At 44.9% G+C, this 19,212-nt stretch overlaps 1 protein-coding gene across 2 annotated transcripts in view; it reads left to right on the top strand.

The window, feature by feature from the left end:
• LOC119431168 (A disintegrin and metalloproteinase with thrombospondin motifs 16) overlaps positions 1–19,212 on the top strand; it is a 223,806-nt gene that overhangs the window by 199,457 nt on the left and 5,137 nt on the right. For both annotated transcript variants that reach the window (XM_037698638.2, XM_037698637.2), the window contains exons 5-8: positions 133–1,027; positions 4,970–5,214; positions 7,580–7,684; positions 14,135–14,447. In XM_037698638.2, the coding sequence (XP_037554566.1) occupies positions 133–1,027; positions 4,970–5,214; positions 7,580–7,684; positions 14,135–14,447 (1,558 nt within the window). The remainder of the gene's footprint in view (positions 1–132; positions 1,028–4,969; positions 5,215–7,579; positions 7,685–14,134; positions 14,448–19,212) is intronic.

Here is a 19,212-nt window from a genome sequence, read left to right as displayed (position 1 = left end):
GCGCTCGCACGAACGTGCAGTGCTTCCTCACCTTTCCGGCGAGGAAGCACTGCATTATTATATGGGTGGACGACCGATATTTGGAGAGGAATGTTTGGTTTTTCGCGCACGTCTAAATGAGTCCGCTTCCAGGAAGGGACGCTCGGAGAAGACCTGGCCATTTCTCCTCTTCCGACGCGGCTCAACGTGAGCGCGGACGAGACCTACTACGACGTCAGGGGCAGTGCCGACGACGAGGGCTTCCTGGACGAGGACGACGGCTCACCCAGGCACGTGGTCTTCAAACGGCCCGGCGGCAAGGGGTCGTCGTCGACTTCCAGCAAAGGAGGTGACGCCAACGGTGACGCACTCAGCGATTACGCGCAGTTGGACGACGCCATCTTCAGGTACAGGATGGTGAGAAACAAGACGACAACAACGGCACCGCTCGGTCGAAAGTCCCGGCGACGGCGGGCCTCCGACCCGGACACGGTGTGGCCGGAGATCCTGCTGATCGTCGACTACGACACGTATCTCCTGCACGGCCGCAGCCACACGGACATCAAACGCTACCTGGTCAGCTTCTGGAATGGCGTCGATTTGCGGTATCGGCTGCTCTCCAGCCCGCGGGTCAAGATTAGCCTGGCGGGCATGATTGTGGCCAAGGACCGCGACGCAACGCCTTACCTGGAGCGGAATCGGCTCAGGGCGCCCAACGAGGACGCTATAGACGTTGCCGGAGCGCTGACCGACATGGGAAAATATCTGTATCGCGAGGACCGACTGCCTACCTACGACCTGGCGGTGGTGGTCACCAAGCTCGACATGTGTCGACGGCATTTGGAGGGTGGCCGCTGCAACCGTGGAACGGCAGGGTTCGCGTACGTCGGTGGCGCGTGCGTGGTTAACAAGCGGCTGGAGAAGGTCAACAGCGTGGCCATCATCGAGGACAGCGGAGGTTTCTCGGGCATCATCGTGGCTGCTCACGAGGTCGGACACTTGCTGGGATGCGTCCACGACGGATCGCCGGCGCCTGGATACCTCGGAGGTAACGATCAAATATTTAAGCTACGTATGCCTGGAAAGCACGTGTCAAGTAGTACAATTAATCACGTTTTCAGCATTTGTCAGCTGGCGCGCAACATTTACTACTCCTGGCACTACTCTTTGTAGTACAAGTACACCCGTACATTGCTCAAGGGCCTGTGTGTTCGAGCCGACAACGATTTTTCTACGCTTGATCAAAAGGCGCCATATTCTAGGCCTATTAGTGCTTACAATATATCCGAATTTAACTCGTTCTTGGCTAGTAAAATTATCATCATCATCATCATCATCATCATCATCATCATCATCATCAGCCTATATTTATGTCCACTGCAAGACGAAGGCCTCTCCCTGCGATCTCCAATTACCCCTGTCTTGCGCTAGCGTATTCCAACTTGCGCCTGCGAATTTCCTAACCTCATCATCCCACCTGACTTTCTGCCGTCCTCGACTGCGCTTCCCTTCTCTTGGTATCCATTCTGTAACCCTAACGGTCCACCGGTTATCCATCCTACGCATTACATGGCCTGCCCAGCTCCATTTCTTCCGCTTAATGTCAACTAGAATATCGTCTACCCCCGTTTGTTCTCTGATCCACACCGCTCTCTTCCTTTCTCTTAACGTTACTCCTAAGATTTTTCAATCCATCGCTCTTTGTGCGGTCCTTAACTTGTTCTCGAGCTTCTTTGTTAACCTCCAAGTTCCAAATTATGCGTGGGAAATATTATTATAGGCTTTATGGGTGTTTGTGCCATTTCAGAGGATTATAGCACTTTCATCCGATCTTGAGAGGCAAAACAAAGCTTCATGTCGGGCCTGCATCCACGCTCACTGCGGCAAAATATTTTGGTGGCACGAGCAATGTGATGACGAGCCGGAAGATAGTGGAAGATGAGTATTGATGTTTTCCACGCTTGATTGCTCGAGACACCCAGTGGTGGGCAAGTGAAGATTGGATTCAAAAATAGCAGACGATCGGAAGCTCACCAGCGCCTGGGTGGATCTTTCTCACGCGTATTTCTTCATGTATGCACATAGATAGTTTCTAGAGTATACTGCGATATTTTCATGTGTGTCATGTTCATCACCGTTATCATGTTTCCTCAAAAGAAGTCCTAAATAAAAAAAAGGGGGGAGGGGGGGGGGGGAGAGTGGGACCAGCCCTTAAGACCGACCCCACTTCTCTCTCTGTATATATAGATAATAAATGTTTTCCACCACCACTATACTTTGTGCCACTGAGGTCTCGACCCGGCGCCCACAGAGTAAGCCGTCGTGACAACTTCGCCGTCGCGTCGTAGTTTTCATCGTCGTCGTGTAGTTTTCGTCTTTGCCGCCGTTATCATCGTAATCGTATCGTGGTCGTCCGGCCATCTATCGCTGTCTTGAGTGACATTTCGGGTTTTCCTTTGAGTCATTCGCCCTCGACAGTTCTCTTCTCATTGGATTCCAGCCGATCAGTTATGTTTCGCCCTCGTCGCTGCTCACGTAGGCGCTTCCTCTTGCTTTCGGCTGGTTACCTTGACGGCTCTGTATGCAGCTCGAGCGAAGAAAGCGAAGGAAGGATCGTCCCTTAGTTCTCGGTCGCTTCATCTACTTTGATTTCCGAAACTTCCAGCTGCCTACCGACCATAGAGGATAAAAGAACACTAGGAGAAATCATGATGTCAGGCAGCCAGTCTCAGCAAGCCAACCTCCTCTGACGCCGCCCCTACTTTTATTCAAGGCCCATCTGCTCGTTGATTCTTGAGAAATGGGCCGTATTTAATTTTCGAACCTTTCACGGTACTGCTCGGCTCGTGGTAAATCCTCGTCACGATCGGCCCTCAGCAGCCGCTCGCCGTTTTACTCTCCCCCACACTAGAAAAAAGCGAGAAATTACCGCTTGCCCATCCCGTGGTGAGGGCCTCTTAACCATAAGCTTTTTCTTTATATTTTTAATGCATGAGCAGCAGTGTGAAAGTGAAAGTGCGTGTGTGTGAAGTGTGGGAAGCCGGCCACATGGCTCTCTCTCTCTCTCTCTCTCTCTCTCTCTCTATATATATATATATATATATATATATATATATATATATATATATATAATTCAAGAACGAGTTCGGCAGGTCCGGTGCATATGTGGTTGAAGAAACGAAGGGGCACACTTACGATAATTGCATGTTAAATCTTTTGTATATATATATATATATATATATATATATATATATATATAGAGAGAGAGAGAGAGAGAGAGAGAGAGAGGACAACTTCGGTCATCAAAGCGGCAGGGCGTGTGTCAAGTGAGCTCCTTAACAACACTTTGCAATGTGGTGAACGCGGTTTAAATCATGGATCCAGGACCTCAAATAGGTGTGGACGCATTTCTCTCGCATTTACCGTTAAATCGCCACTGAATATTTATTACTAGGCTTCAAAATTTTGACGTGGCGCTACCTGCTAGTCCTTTTTCTTGGTTCATGCTTCCGACGACATTTCACAGCGCTTACACAATTTGTTTGTGAGACGCGTAAAGAAGGCGTCCTTGTTGGCATCGCGCCGAAACATAAGGCGTCAAAAGTATCCTCACTTTCAGTGCTGCAATGATTGGAGCGCCATTTATACGGCTGTCTAGGTCGACGTTCAGGCGGTACTTTATGGGGAGACGGGAGACACTTGCCGTGATAACGTAACTTAATGTTATCACGCGTACAATCACGCATGAAGTAAACGGATGTGCGTAGGAATGAAGTGGAGGACATTTAGCAGACCCCCTTAAATTGCCGCGAACTACCAATAATTTTAAAAAGAAAGCGTGTAATAAATTATTTGTGCAAGTACAAACTCACAATTTTCTTGAATAGCAAATAATGTTTAAAGAAGGCTGAGCACAAGACGAAGAGAGATGGAAATGAATATCATAGGCGCAACGTCGAAAATAAAAAGAAGGCGGTGCGATTTAAAGCACAAGTGTGGTTATGTATTCTAGGTGAAATTAAAAGAAAGCAGAGTATTTGGGCAGGTCATGCTACACTGAACCCAGATAACCAATGATCGATTGGAGCGACTCAATGCATACCCAGGAAAAGAAAACGCAGTCACAAGCGTCGGAGCGAGACTGAGTGACGAAATTTTCAGGCCTATATCCTCCTAAGACTACTTGTACAATATATTGCACATTGCCTTCAACTTTTTTTTTAAGTTCACTCAGAAGTTATTACGCAAAATATTCATTCTGGATATGAAGTACGGTGCATGTGTAACTGTGAAGAAGCGGTTTACTCATATTCTTGTCATCCGCTTTCGAGAAATTTGACACTAAATTAATCTAGACCTCTGTGTCGTCCCATACGGCCGAAAGCAACCTCAAAGTGTCTTTCTAAATCACTGAGATTGCGTGAGAATACCGGACGGGACAGCAACATGGCAATGTACTACATGTAGTAGTTCCATCTTCGTCTCTGCATTTAGGCAATGAAATGCAATGAAATACAGACAGAACAAAACAAAATACAAATAATGTCTATAAACGGAAGGCCAAGTCAGTGTCCTTCAGAAAAGTTAGCAGGGTTCGATGGGCATGGTCACACCAAGAAGCGCACCCCCTTGGAAATAGGCAATCGTCAAGGGTCGCACATTGCAGCCCAATAAGTCCATATTCCTTAATTAGCAATATGGAGATGATGGAGATACCACGTACATGGAGACGCAGCTTCTGGCATCTAACGGCGCTATGTAAATTTTAAAAATTGTTTTTCAGGTTCATGCCGTAACAGTAGACAATAAAAACCACCTTGAAGAGCGATTCTGTCCCGTAGCTGTGTCCGGGTCTCAGAAGGATATATGGTTGCCATTCTCGGTTCACAGAATGCGTATTCGGAGATCTATTTGATAAACATTTCACCTATACTGCGCGAAGAGTGTCCCATGAAGAATGTCCCACTAAACCCGTGTGGCACGCGCACAGGTCCCGGCGCCCAGCGTTGTCCTTGGGAGGACGGCTTCATCATGAGTGACCTGCGGCACACGGAGCGAGGTTTCCGCTGGTCTTCGTGCAGCGTGCAGCAATTCCGTCACTTCCTGTTGGGCGAGACGGCCACCTGCCTCTACAACTACCCACACGAGAACCAGCTGCTGGCGCGCATGCTGCCGGGATCCATGCTCAGCCTCGACGACCAGTGCCGAAGAGATCGGGGAACCACCGCCTGCTTCGTACGTATACGCTTTTGGTTTAGAGCAAGAGAAATGTGGATAGACAACGACGTAGGCTGCTCTAGTGACTTGACGTTGACCAGCGTGGTCTATTTACGGGGAGTAAGAAGTCCGGCGAGGTCTTACCTGTATTTGATATGTGCGTGAAGTTGTGCTTACACATTATACTCCCGAAATCAAAATTAAGAAAGAAATTCGTCAAATTGGACCACCATGAGCTTATGCTGGTGTCAGTATTCCCGTTTTCCTATGAACGCGCGTTTCGAACATTTAGGTTATAATATCTACTGTATGGACACATATTGCGCTTAGCCATTATTATTATTATTATTATTATTATTATTATTATTATTATTATTATTATTATTATTATTATTATTATTATTATTATTATTATTATTATTATTATTATTATTATTATTTCTTTGGAAAACATCTACAGTTGAACCCGGATATATCGAATCTCACGGGGATCACTAAAACGTTCGATATATAGGTAATTCGATATATAAAATAAAAATTTTATACAAAATCTTTCAAGGGGATTTATTGCTCTGCGTTATACACAATAATGCGGTATATGTGGCTTCGACATATCCGCATTCGACTGTATACACATGACAGGAAAACGAAAGCGAGGAGCCGGCTGGCAACTGCCACCGGAAGGGGCACAACGCCTGCGTATTCTTCAGTTCCAAATGTAACATGAGCTAGGCTCTTGCGGCTCTATCTTTGTGTATTTTGATGAGTGTGTCGTTATATATTTATTCATTTATCAATTCCTCAAATGCCTCTGCAAGGGTACTTGAGGCATTGGCATATGAAAGAAGAAGTGGCAGGTCCATGAATGATTCTTTACTGGCTCAACAGCTTGCAGCGGCTAGAAGCTAGGAAACGCTAGTTTAAAGAAACTCTACACGAAATAGTCGCTTTCGATTGACCAGGCCAGACATGGCCACGTTCACTTATTGAGCTAATTGAGCGTACAAGCTAATTGAACGTACAAGCTAATTGAGCGAGACAACATCTACGCCGTGCTTCTATGCTAACTCGATCCAGCACACTAGACTTCACACGAATCGTACAGACAAGTTTAATCCAGCACCATAGACAGAATCTGCTATCTTCTAGCGGGATAGCGTAAATGCCGTTGTGAGTCATCGAGTGGGCGAAAGTTCGGCCGGGAGAATGTAACGATTCTATTACAATTATTTTCCTCATCGCGCTTGCATATTGCCCCAAGCGACGCACAGCATACCACCAGGATCAGCTGGTCACCAGGATCACCAGCGTCAACCGGTCATGAGGGATGCTTAACCAGACAGGAATAGAATCAAAAGGAATAGATACATTATACTGGCCTTGGCTTGTGTATTGGCATAAATAATGTAAGGATTGTCACCCAACCAGTGCCGAAAGAGCGGCAGAGCGATGTTAGCATTTTATAATGATACCCCTTTATTCGTAATTTTATAATGATTACACTTATCGTATGAAATGCCCCGGATTCGCAGTTGTAGGTTTTTGAGCATCTGTGAAGGAGGGTGGGGCACCGTTCTCCTCGTTATACTATTTTCTCTTTTTTCTTTTTTTTTCTTTTTTGCGGGGAAGCAGGGCACATGACTCAGCATTCGGGGAAAAAATCGAACGCTATAGATTCAACTTGAATCGCAAGAACTCACGCATGTCCCACATAGGGGTCTCAAGAAACATTGGTTCTAATCGTTATCATAAAATCTAAAATATTATGGACAGATCGAAGAACCCGCACCACAGATACTGCTCTTGTTTCCAGAGTTATTTGCTTAATACAATCAATGCTAATTACCTGATAGCGTGGGTGAATGAAGTCTGGGTGACCGTTAACCGTCAGTACGCATGTTTCAAGTAGTGATGCTCTTAAACCGTAAAGCCGCCTTGTGGCATCAATGGTACTGCAAGGCTCACGGCTACCTAGAGCCCGAACAAATTGCACACCGTAGCGCAGGAACGCACAGACGACTTTTCAAGACATCGTAATTTTGTTATTTTGAATTTGTCGCAGTTATAGTTAATTTATATATACTAACCACTAGAACTGTTTGGGACCTTATATGTACCAGCAGACCACGGTTAGAATTTAGAAACTGGTAAAATAAGGCATGTTTATTTGTTTACTAATGTTTAATCTAACGTTCACAGTGGCAACATGAGCTCCCGCGGCACAAATATGTCTCGCTTTTATTTTTAAGGGTCTGATTCAGAAAGCAATGCCTCTCCCTGGTTGGTTTCAATAAAAATGCTCGCGTAAGCTTTTTATACGTGCTTTATTGAATTGCGCGGTTCTGTGTCTAAAGCCTAACGTCTGTTGATCTGCAACTTGCAGAAGGACTCCCGTGTGTGCGCCCAGCTGTTTTGCTACGATAGCTCGTCGGGCTACTGCGTTTCGTATCGACCTGCGGCAGAGGGTTCACCATGCGGAGACGGTCAAGTAAGTGCAGCGTGCTGGATCACACTCGAAACACTCAAGGTTATGACCCATTGTGATTGACACTACGATCCATCGACAAAGTTATGTACATGTGAGCAGGTTTAAACATTTGTGTGTTTAAGCATAAATGTCGATCACATTTATAGTGTTTAAACATTTATGTACTTACGTACAACTTATTTCTATGGATATGAGTCCAAGAAACTAAATCAACAGCCGTTTTATTAATCATCATTGGGGTACATCTGAGAAAACACAGAAGGCCAAAGCCCACACACATGGGAGTGAATCAATTAGTGTAACAAAGAAGTAAGCAATACGCGCTAATTAAACTGCCTCGCTGCTATCTTTTCCAGCCTTCCTTCATGTATTAAGTATAAAACCAATTTCAAGTTCGCTACAAGTTCTGACAATTAGAAAATACATATGCAAATGTGTAATATTTTAGAGAAGATCGTGATGCAATGCACCAGCAGTCGGCAGGGCTCCCAAACCCTGGCTTGGAATGATTAGATATGTTTGTATAACATTTTTGTGTAACAGTATATTTTAAACATTTTCAGCCTTAATTCACAGGAGTACATTCCAAGGCTTTTTTTTTTTTTTTTTGCTTTTTCGCGGGACATCGGATGGAAATAAAGGTGCGATCTGCGAATACTGAAATGTAACCGCCCATTGAGCCTTCAAGTAATATTCACGCTGTGACATTGTTTTTATTGTTTATTATTCTTTTTCTTTTTCTTTTTGCAGACAGAAATTGTCTAACACATGCGCCAACTTGTTCAAGACAGCATGGGGCGAATCTCTAGTCAAAAGGTGTCATGAGTATCAATGAAAGACGACTTGAATGACGTTTTCTAAATAAGCTTTGCTGTTGGCTAGTATATGACATGTTCAGTGGAAAACAAACACTGGCTAAAACAATTTAGCAAGAACAATATTAAGTAGGACAGATGATATGGACAGAACACAGATATCCGAGACGATCGGGAGTTCACATACTTTAAAATACCGAACTCTGTTTTAAGAGCGTACATGAGTCAGCCAAGATAATTAGGCAGTGATTTTGGATTTGAACAGCCAATGGGTGTAATTCGTGGAACGTTGTCAAATAGAAGGACACAGTCACCACTGCTGACGGCTGTCAAGAGCGGCGATCGTAACCTGGGGTTAGTTTATTATAGTGGAGAGAAAAACGTAACTCCAAAATTATACACGCGTACACAATTTTCACATTTCCGTCAAACTACCAGTTCAGATGCACATGCACTGTTTTACCGTCAAACTCGCCAACTAGCAAAGTCTGGCAGTAAATCAGTAAGAAGCTTGATAAGGCATCAAGAGACCTTGGAAACAATTTGTTATTGGTCATTACTGGAAAGATACCAACGGCAAAACTCATGCAGGAATAGTCGATTAAGTGGCGAGTGTCGAGAAGGAACTCCCGACTTCCGTTTCCCGTCTTCCGGCACTTTAACGATGGCTTGCGTAAAACTGACAACCTTGGGTACCCTATCGACGCCGGAAGCTCATGAAAAGAACGACAAAAATAAAGACACCATAGCATCTCGATAGCTCTAGAATCTACCACCCGGAAGAAAGCGTGGCGGCACGTGTGGAACAGCAGTGCTTGTTAAAAAACGTTGTCGGGCATGTGGAAAGAAAAGAGCAGAATAAAATTACAGCGAGCGAGAGTAAAGTGCATTACGGAGAGTAATGCCGTTATAGTTTGCCCTACGCCGTTGTGCCGTTATTTTTATCATCTTTCTTGTTCTGTACTCTGATCAAGAACGCAGTAAGGTTGCAGAGATGCACAATTTCGCATTTTAAGGTAACAACAGTCCTATTAACAGCAGTTATACTAGCGTTCATGTATTCGTTAGTATTTCTCAGGTATGAGTGAGATATCGACAGAAATAAAATATACAGGAGCAGTTTTTAAGAACCTGGGCGCCAGGAGTCTTTTTATAGGTGTCATGACATCACGTTTCAGATATGCTCCTCTATCGCCGACCTCACATTCGGACGCGACTAAAATAATCAGAGCAACAAATTTATCACAGGTGTCGCAGTTACTGAAGATTTCGTTACATTAATGCGAACAGCATTCTTGGCCTTGTCAGACCAGTTTTCTCTCCGGCCTATCTATCTAACAAAAAAAATATCGACCGATCAAGAATGTTCTGCAGTCTAAAAAAATGGAGGCCATCCCCGTCGGTATGTGCCACTGGGAATGCGCAGACTTCGCGGCGGCGGCGCTAGAGTGCGCAGCGTGTCCGAAGGGAAGCGCCACAGAGAAGCCAGGCTGTAATACTCGCCTCATTATGTGTTTCGGCTATCCGCATACTTGGTTAGTCACCACAGAACAGTTCTGCCCGAATTTCTTTAAATTTGAAAATGTGCACCTTCATGAAGGTAACAGTCAGTTTCGAATGTGTCATGGGAATCGCCTCGTGTCCACTTGGTCACAGTGCCCAGACATGGGCAGCCTGAGCATTGCTGCTTTTTTCCAACTGAATTTTTAAGGGGGGGGGGGGGGGGGGGGGGGGGGGAGAGGAGTGTTGTAGGTAATCAGAAAAACCGGCACTGGTACGAGGCAGGGATACTCCATGCAGAGTCATTATAAATGGGGCGAACTTGTAACTAGGCAGTTTCCCTACAATGCATAGCTATCTCTAACTCGCGATAGTCAATCAGGAGCGCGATCACACGAATACACGTGTTCCGGCGCCTCGTTTCCCTCCGCGCCAAAGCATCGACCGTGTGCATGCTGACTCTCGAGTGCATTCTGGGGTGCCAGGCTTACGTGGTTCTCAGTCCACTCCAATGCCACAGCAGAGACTGTCATGGGAACATGTCGTTGCCAACACACAACTACAAACAAGTCACTGAGAATGCGTCATTGTAAAAATTACTCAGCTGAGACAGAAGACGGACGATTATCTGAAGGCTAAATATTACAGACACATCCTCACGAGCAATATTCTAAGATGCTCAGCGATGGCATTCAAAATGTGCTTGAGAAATTGGGTAATGTTACCAAGCGGGCTAGTTTGTGTTCAGGTATCCATTCCTCTACGATGTTAACTGAAGCTAACCGCTTCGAATCTTCCTAGTTTCGACAAAATACATGTTTCGCTTCATTTATATAACTGTTGAGAACCGAGAAGAAAGGCTGCATTTAAGCCGGCTGTCCCATTGCACACTTAAGGAACTTAAGATACCCCTAAGCCCATATAATATGCACGCACACTCCACAGGCACAACTGCGTACTTATACTGAAAAAAAAAACCACACTTAAGTATCAACAACACAAAAATGCTCACCATAAGGAGCATTCTATATGCGCTCACGTTAATAGGGGTACAGGCCTACAGCGCAATGAAAACATTATTATACACGCATACGCTAATGTTATGTTTTTTCAATAGTCCAAAAAACAAACAAAATGTAAATAGAGTTCAGAAAATCTACAAATGAAAGGAAATTAATTAAGTTGCTGTCCAAACGGAACACCCTTTGGACTCTGATTATCATATTGCGTACACGTCATAAGAAAGTGTTCTACAGAAACGTATGAAGTTTCAAGTAGGGGCAGTTGGATATTGACTTCTTTCTCACAGGGTGCACTGCAGAAAATCAGGTTTGCAGGCTGCGTCCAGTCGTAGACGGTGTAAAAGTTTATCTAATTTACGGTAACTTTTTGAGTTAAGCCATAAGGCAGTGTCTACTCGATACAGTAGTGCAGTCTTGGTTTTCTGGTTAAATGACATATGTTCAGATAGTGTCCCACGCAGCTTACGTAGAGCGTTTTTGGTGTCATTATGGTATGAATCCCGGATGAGTAATCATGATCAGAAATTGAGCAGCAGTGGCTAGACTGTCAGCTACCTCGTTTCCAGTTATGCCGATGTGACTAGGTTTCCAGCGAAATTAAAGTCGATGGCCAGACGATGAAACGATGGTCAATGTCTTTGCAACCACATATTCTGATGCAACTACATCAGCATGAAAATAATATTGAGCCAATTACTGCAGTGCTGGTTTTGAGTTAGAAAGTATTACCCGGTTGTAACTCAATTCGTTGCCAGCATTGTGTCTTACAGCCTGGCGAACTTGAAACAGTTCCGCCGAAGTAGCTGACGTCTTTGGCGAGAAACGGCGATTTCTACTTTCATTATACACCGAAACTACTCTCACTTGTCCCAGTCAACACTAGTGTGCTATGGTTTTGTAATCCACTCCTGTGCAGAAGTGTCATAAATTCAGCCTCTAACGAATGCGTTGATGAAATTTTCTCAGTCCCTAAAATCTTCAGAGCCCCATAGGTTAAGAGCAATCGCCAAGGCGTAAAATTTAAGTCCGGCCGAGAAAATTGACTTTGCTTTGAAGTAATGGACTGACAATGAGAGCTCAATGCATCCCATATTCGTTCAGCCCTTTGAAGAAGATTAGCTTCAAATAGATTATTATGTTGTGTTGCCATCCTGATGAAATGTGGAAGAGTTTACTAAACACGTAGAGCTTGAACCGGCCGTTCCCTGGCTTCAGTACGAGAAGGCTCCTCAATTTTAAACAAGGCAGTCGAAGGCATATTTTTGTACAAGCAATCAGGTTAGTTAGCATTCGATCAGAAGGCTCAGGTAGGCCATGCATTACAGGCAATGAGTAGGCGATAATCCGATGAGCAAGTGCAAGGTGAACTTTAGGCATTGAGCCTGATGTGCTGCCCCATTTAGTGACTGCAATGCACCGTAATGCACTGGGAGTTCAATCAGTGCGCTCTTCGAGATAATAAATGTGAACACGCCAAGGAAGATCACGGTCAATCGATGATTCCGCACAACAGGTAAATCTGTCTTGCTGTAATTCTCAGGATGAGCAGATACTTTCTTCTGAAAGCCAATACAACTGACTTATCCATCGACAGATCCATGCCACATTCAGTCAAAAAACACAACGTGATGTGAACGGCTTCCTGAAGGAGTTTTGTATTTCAGCACATCGGCACAGTGCACATTGGAGCCGAATGCCTACAGGTAGATGTCGTCTGCATGAATTGATGTATGAACTGGCGTGAGCAACATACTTGTTAGCTTGAACATTACCTATTGTGGAATATTATTCGTTTATTCTACGGTGTTTTCTTAGGCTCATTTGCCATTCTTTACAATATTACGCAGTTTTCACCGGGAAACATATTTCCGTACAAGATACAATTAACGAGACATGCGTTAAGATATTGCAGCGGAGAGAGAGTCTGGTGAATACATACATTCTTATAGTATTATAAAAATCACATTTCCCAACCACAGGGTGATGCTTAGTTCAAGCTCTGGCTACCACGCCACAACACTGTTTTTGTTATCCAGTTTGATAACATTGACAGAGGAACATCTTGGGCCAGGAGACGTTCGATCGCCCTGAGAAATATGCATTTATTATTCTTATATGCCCTGGCTTCCTCCATAAAGGACATTGAGGCATTCGTTTAGGTTAAATAACCTCCGCAGTCACAAATTACGGTGGCCGGTTGACAAACGCGTGAAAGTTGAATAATTCATTCTAAGGCGCTGCAGGCTCCATTGAAGGAAAGTCACGGCGGTAGGATGACGAAGAACCGAAATTTCGGCTCGTTGGTGCGTATTAATCGTGGTGTCTTCGGCGTGAAGCTGAACACAAGAGTAGGGCGACGGAAGCCGCGCTGTTTGTCTTCCTCGTGTGGGGTTCTGCTTGGCGTCTAAGACATCACAATGTAGGATGACGCCTTGTGCGTATTTTTGTGTGTCGCCATAGCCACAAATTAAAGCTCGACTTATTGTGCAGTCAGTCGTGTCAAGTTTTTGCATAAAATGAATTAAATCACAAGGTTGAGTTGAAGCACATGCACAAGTTAATTAGCGGCAACAAACATTCCCAGAAGTAAAAAGCTTTTTTTTTTTCTTTCTTACCAGTGCTGACGGTACGCCGCACATTGACGTTCGAACATCCCGTCAAACATGGTAGCGTCTTCGGAAAAGTGCTCGCGTCCAGCAATAATTTGTACACAGCGGTGCAGTAGACCCAGAATCAGTATACACGGTGTTCAATTTGCTTTCATTAAAATTACGCAATTCAATACAGGACGAGCGTAAAAGGATTGGCAAGGATGAGTGTCACAGATATATATCTACTAACGCCTTAACTGCATCTTTAACGTCTATCCTTATCGTCGTTAATTGAGCAGTTTACAAAAAAAAATGCAATCCTACCGACTTGCCCAGCTGTTCATACTTTTGATGCTGGGTTCAGTTTACCCGTCGTCAATTGTCCGTTTTATTCTTTCCACGCATCCACAGGACACAAATGACATAAAACACGCCGCGGGTACAAATGTGTACCCCGCGACTGAAGCGTATAAAGTCGATCAACCTATCTCTTTTCTTAAATCTCGTCCGTGGTCGATGCAGACGTGCAAGAACGGCCGCTGCATCGCCGAGATCGAGAACATCATCCCGGACTACACGCACGTGACGCCATCGTTCGCCAGCGGCCGCTCGGTTGGGCGAGGCGGAGGCGGAACCGACGTGGCCCGGCGCAGGGCCGACTTCTCGTCCGAGGTGGTGGACGGACCGCGGCCGCACCTGATGCCGGCGCCGCCCCCGCCCCCGCCGCCGTCGCACCACTCAACCGTGAGCCGAGCCCGGCATCCGCAGAACCTGAGGCCCGCCCACCACCAGCGCACCACGAGGAAACCGCGCGCCCTGGTGGCCAACGACAAAGGTGCGCACCGATATTGACCGGCTGATTGAGCGACTGACCTCCTGACAGCTAGAGTGACGTACTAGGTCACTCTAGTGACAGCATATTTCCTTTGATTGATTGACTGCTTGATTGACTAGTGAGAGCAAATTTCCTTTGATTGATTGACTAGTGAGAGCAAATTTCCTTTGATAGATAGATTGATTGATTGATTGATTGATTGATTGATTGATTGATTGATTGATTGATTGATTGATTGATTGATTGATTGATTGATTGATTGATTGATTGGAGGCGGGGGGAAATATAGCGGTAGTACGGCAAATCAGTTCTGCGGCATCCCGCTAGGTGGAGGCAGGACTATTAAAGGGGAAAATTGTCATCCACCGCAATGTAGCACGAAGCTACTAAGGAAACCCCTGCGGGTTTCTCAGAAAGAACGCTTCGCAGGTGAGGAAAAAGTCGGCCTGGTCCGGGATAAAAGGCAAGGCGGGAGTACGTAACTGCCTGACTGCTAACAGAGTTCGTTAATAGTTTGACGACTGCGAGATCATGTGAGCGAGTCTGCAACGGAAACCGCCAAAGCAAGCTGACAACAGCGCCGATCGTAGCCTCCGTGTCTCCAGTGATGCCCCTAGCGCCTGCTTCTGTCCAACCTTGGCCCGAAGTTTCGTGACCAGCAAAAAAAAAAAAAAGTGTCATACAACTGTGCTGCTAGTAAGACGGAACAATGTACTTCCTTACAAAATGGAGAACAGCGCAGATGACGGGAAGGCAAGGAATTATAAACAATACAGTTGTGCTCACTATCAACCTAAGCGAGAGGGTGTAGCCGACATCATCCATGATACCAAACTCACCTACACACTCGTGCACGCACACACAATTTATAAATGAAAAACTTGAAGACATAAATGCACAACTCTAAGAGAGTTGCTCGGACGGTAAGTGAAGTGAAATCTAAAATTATCGAAAAGTAAAGATCGTACATGGCACAAACGATAATACAAGAGATGTAAAACTTCTGAAGCGGTTACCGCTCTAAGCGTCTTGCTGCGACGCTGGCGTCAGCACCATTCTCGCGACCAACGAGAAAAGAGATTCTTAGCTGAAGGAGGGACGCGGAATAATAAAAGAAAGCCGAAAAGAAGTACAATAAGGGGATGGTAATGGCTGACGTTGGCATGTACACCTCAGGTTCGAAGTCTCAAGTTGGCGAATATCTAGACGATGAAAATGATTCTGCCGATTTACGAATGACATTTAAAATTCACGAATGAGCCAACTCAAAGCAATTTTTCGACCTTGCTGCGATCATTCAAGTTTCCCTCGGGTAGGCTGGCTTCACTGCAGCCTTAGTGAGTGTGCAGAGAAGCCGATAAAAAAGGACAAAGGCTGTTAACATCTGTTGGCTTTTGGCCCAAAGTGTCAACTAGTGGCGCAAAATAGTTATTGCAAAATGTTGGGCCGCTTAGCATAGTTTTTCCAAATAGGACACATGAGAAGGGGACGAAGAGCGATTCTTTCGGCGCATATTCTAGCAGTTTTCAAGACAATTTCTGGAACATCGAAACAGAACATAAACACTGGCAAAACGCGTGGTTTACTACTGTGACTGAAAAGAAATTCACTGCAGGTAATTATTGAGATCATTGATGGCATAGCGGTTTGTTGACGACCATGAAAGCGTCCAACATATGTTCCTCAGGTTCAGTCATCAACTTTGATAACAGACAATCAGTGAAGGTTGCGCTGCATGTGCACCTCGACTCGAGCTTGAAACGGCAAGACATCCTTGGCTCGTGGAGAAAAAGTGCTTGCGCACAGTGCAATGAAAGCGCTTCTAGTATTTTTGAAAACTACAGGAGTTTACGAGAAGCTTAAGTGTGCTTGCGCGTGGATGATTGGTGGTGTTTGCGTGTGCATGTTTTGCCACACAACACCAAGAGTAGCATGCCAAGCTGTCAGTCAGGCAAACAGCTGCAGCTTTTCATTAAAGACAGGATCTCTCTTTCCACGACTTATCGAGCCATCCGTTCTTAACTTCAGTGTTGATGTAGTGCAGGCTTTTAATAGCTGCTGTGAATAATTTAACCCGTCATGGTTGTACATATTCACTCCTACCGTCTGTGTTCACCATCGCTGAGCGTGCCCCCTTTCGTTTGCAGTTCTCAAAGAGCCAAAGTACGTAATCGAACGCTACAGGAATATAAGCCAAGCCATTTGCCGGAATGTCGAAACGACGCTAGTGGATTTGGAGCACTTTCTTTTTCACCCACGAATGCGTACCCATGAACTTGAACCCTGACGAATTTCGTTCCGACACCTTGTTCAAGAGCTAAAATCTATTTCAGGTTTACGTGGAGGCTCCGTTGAGCAGCACCATACACTAGCACTTTAGAGCAGCGCTCGCTGAGCTTCGCGCGCAAGAAAAATGTTATTTTTTTATTAAAACAAAGGAGCTCTTGGTCTTGCTATACAATGCACTGACCTCGACTAAACTCTCATGTTACGTGCAACTGTGTGTTCTTGTGATATTGCGTGCCTGTGTACTAGGTATAAATGGCGCTTCATCGATCATCCTAGTCATTTGAAGTGGAATGACAGGCGTACGGCCAGGCACACATTTCCAACAAGCATGACAGGATGTATTTCTCTCTCTCTCTTTATTCGTGTGGGCGACAGTCAATTAATGACAGCTGTACCGCGTAGGTATCGTGGTTGAGTAGTATAGCTTTCTCAGGTTCGTGGATAGGAAGAAGGAATGTTGATGCGAATCTGAATGGGAGGGCAGGAGAATCTTCTCGGGCCTTCGCAGTAGAAGTTTGCGTTGGACCTGCTCGAAATGCAAGGGACATTAAACCAAATTGATCGAACGTACGTGCATTCTCATCTGCGTAGCATAAAAAAAAACAGCTCAAGTTGGAAATCATCACTGCACATATATTTTCTGCCCGTCTTTTCTTTTAAGAATACCATCTCAGTTTGTTGTGGCAGTTGTGCATGGCTAATATCGTGTATGTGATTACTGCGCCAATACAAAGGTAATATCTGTGCTTGTGATGTGCATGATGACCTGTTGGATCCGTTCACTTCTTTTTTTACTTATCTTGCCAACAGAAACGAAACATTTGACCTTAGCAACCTTCCTCCAACAAAGAATGCCTAGAGCATGAATATACTCTCATTAAATGGTGTCAGAATTTGAAATAATTTACCATTAGAGATCACAGACAGGCAAAAATTGTCTTACAGTATTAAAATATACGCTTACTTTCTGTACGAACGCTCTATATGGTAGTGAACCCGTGCTCGTCGCCATCGTTCTGACATCATGCGCATGCGAATTGCGTGTCATTGCCTTCTAAAATGTTTGATACGATGGTTCGTTTTCTGCTCTGCTTTTATGTACATCTTCCTTTCCAATGCGCGTCTTTCGTTTAGCCTATCACCTAATAATTTTCTTTGTTTGATTCATTGAAAATATCTGATGTTTTTAATCTTAATGTTGCCTTTTTCTCTTAAGTGCTACCGTGTATAATCTTCATATTTAGTTATTATGTCTATTCTTCTGTTCACGGTTGGTATAGTGGTCGGTATTTTGACCATCTTCAGTGACTACAAAGAAGCTCCTTTGGGTCAGGTAGCTACGAATCCACCGAAAAGTGCGGCCTCCGATTTCAGCAGCCACGAGCGCGTCAAGAATTGCTTCATGGGAGACATCATCATAAGCACCCCTCACGTCTAAAAATAGAGCTACCGAGATGCGTTTGGATGATTTTTGTTGTTGAATCGACGACACGAGTCCTTACTGTGCCGCCTGCGATTGGGAGTTTCTTTTACGAACTCCTATTCATTCCTAATTAGAATGGCAGACAGTGCCAACTGCAGCACATGTGGTGTTGAGGAAACCACCAGACATCTCTTATGTGACTGCCCTAGATACGAAGAAGAGAGGATTGCTCTTCGGACTGCTTTGGGGCACTTAGACGACAGGCCTTTTACGGAAGAGAAGATCTTGGGCCCGTGGCCTCGTGCGTCTTCTATGTACAGGGCTACAAAGGCGCTGCTGCACTTTTTGAAGTGCACAAGCCTGTACGACCGCCTGTGACAAAACTTACCGATGAACGCTTGACTGTAAATGTGCGAGGTGTGAACTGTGAACTTCTCTCTTCCTTCTCTTTCAATCCCTTCTCCCCTTCCCCAGTGCAGGGTAGCCTACCGGGCTTAGCCTGGTTAACCTCCCTGCCTTTCCCTTATGACTTTTCTCTCTCTCTCTCTTCTGTAGTTATGTTTTTCAAGTGGTATAGAGAAAGTGGTTTCAAGTGCCACTGCTTTGTTGAACAGTTTCATTACCAATACTCGCCTGACTGACATTTCGCTTAAAGACTCATGTATGCATGTGTTTGCTATGGTTTGAGAAAGCGCTTGAACAATTCAATTGAATTCACTTTATTTCCTAGAACGAAATAAGCTCTCTTGACGGGTTTGCCGGCTCAAAAGCTGCTATTGGCAACAGCTTGAAAAGGCGGGGGAACCCTTACAAGGTAGATGACACAACGAAAAGCATTATTATATCTACTATCGGCCAAAAACGTTTACGGACCACGGGATCTCAGAAAATGATAAATATCTGAGCAGCCTTTAAAAGTAGCCCGTAAAACCGCACATCACAATGCTGTTCGCATATACCAGTAGAGGCTAGAAATGGGAATACCAGGCGGCGTTTTGATGCTGCATGCGGAGATATTCAGCTTTTTGTCAGCTCCCTTGGTCCGTAAACGTT

Source organism: Dermacentor silvarum, chromosome 10 (assembly GCF_013339745.2).
Source record: "Dermacentor silvarum isolate Dsil-2018 chromosome 10, BIME_Dsil_1.4, whole genome shotgun sequence".
Lineage (NCBI taxonomy): Eukaryota > Metazoa > Arthropoda > Arachnida > Ixodida > Ixodidae > Dermacentor > Dermacentor silvarum.
The sequence above is the reverse complement of the archived record's forward strand: the minus strand, read 5'-3'. Positions and strand labels throughout refer to the sequence as shown.